Source organism: Sphaeroforma arctica (genome assembly GCF_001186125.1).
Source record: "Sphaeroforma arctica JP610 unplaced genomic scaffold supercont1.10590, whole genome shotgun sequence".
NCBI classification, from domain to species: domain Eukaryota; class Ichthyosporea; order Ichthyophonida; genus Sphaeroforma; species Sphaeroforma arctica.
In genome coordinates, this window is record NW_014029968.1 from 1 (window position 1) to 922 (window position 922).

A 922-nucleotide genomic window follows, 5' to 3' on the forward strand; every position below is an offset into this window, starting at 1 on the left:
AAGACGCGCTCATTTTGCGGTGCATTCTTTTGTTTCAGTAACAAGTTTCGGTAAGATTGACACTTAACTTCTACCTTCGGTTGCACCTCGCACATGTGTTTGTGGTAACCTCAAGTCCCTGCGCAGTCTGCACACTTCGCAATAAAATGTTTACATTTCTCTGCATGCGTGCCATTCCAGCGTTCATTCAGCTCACGTTGGGTCATGCGCCAGCTGCAATCGGCCTCAGCACAGTCCTTGGTCTCCTTATATTTTGGCTTAGGAGGTTCGGCTGCCTGAATAGATTTGTTGCCCAAGGTCCCGCAAGTATTGGCATGGTTCTTGTGACCATCAGTACCTTGTACATGCTTGTTCTTCTGGCCACCTCTGCCTCCACCTTTGTTCCCTTTATTATTCTTCGTTCCCGTATAAGAGTCTCGACCATTACCTGGTACGTTCGTATTGGGTACAACCTTCTTACTCGGCTGTATGAATTTCACCACAGAACTCGGGCGTTTCGAAACCGTCTGGTCTGGTCTCGAATAAAATTCAGTCCATGTTAGGTCGGCGAGTTTCATGATACCATAGGTTGGCCCTTCAATTGAAATCTCACGTACCTTGTCTGGATAAGATTGATGCATGTCTGCGTACAACACCTCTTGGTCTTTTCGGTGAAGAGCCGACGTTGTACCCATAACACGCACATGCTCAACTTGTCGGATGACAATTCTTGTGTCTGAGCACGTGATATATGGGTGTCCAGGTCCAAGAGGCAATGAGACAATGGGATCCCTTCGTCCGGTGGTACCATAATGGATACCAACAGTTCCGGTCGGGGGTCCGTTGAGAAAAGACAGACTGCCATCTCTCTGTGCTCTTTCCATGTTTTCAGCTTTGTTACAGCACCCTTCGCCTTCTCCGACTTATTATACTTATAAGATAA

At 47.2% G+C, this 922-nt stretch overlaps 1 protein-coding gene across 1 annotated transcript; it reads right to left on the minus strand.

Moving 5' to 3' along the window:
- Window positions 1-110: 110 nt before the first annotated feature.
- Window positions 111-863, minus strand: SARC_17392 (hypothetical protein; the record flags this gene model as incomplete). The annotated part of the gene is made up of 1 exon (XM_014288513.1): window positions 111-863. One exon carries the CDS (start codon window positions 861-863, stop codon window positions 111-113), a length of 753 nt encoding a protein of 250 aa, XP_014143988.1.
- Between the last annotated feature and the right edge of the window lie 59 nt (window positions 864-922).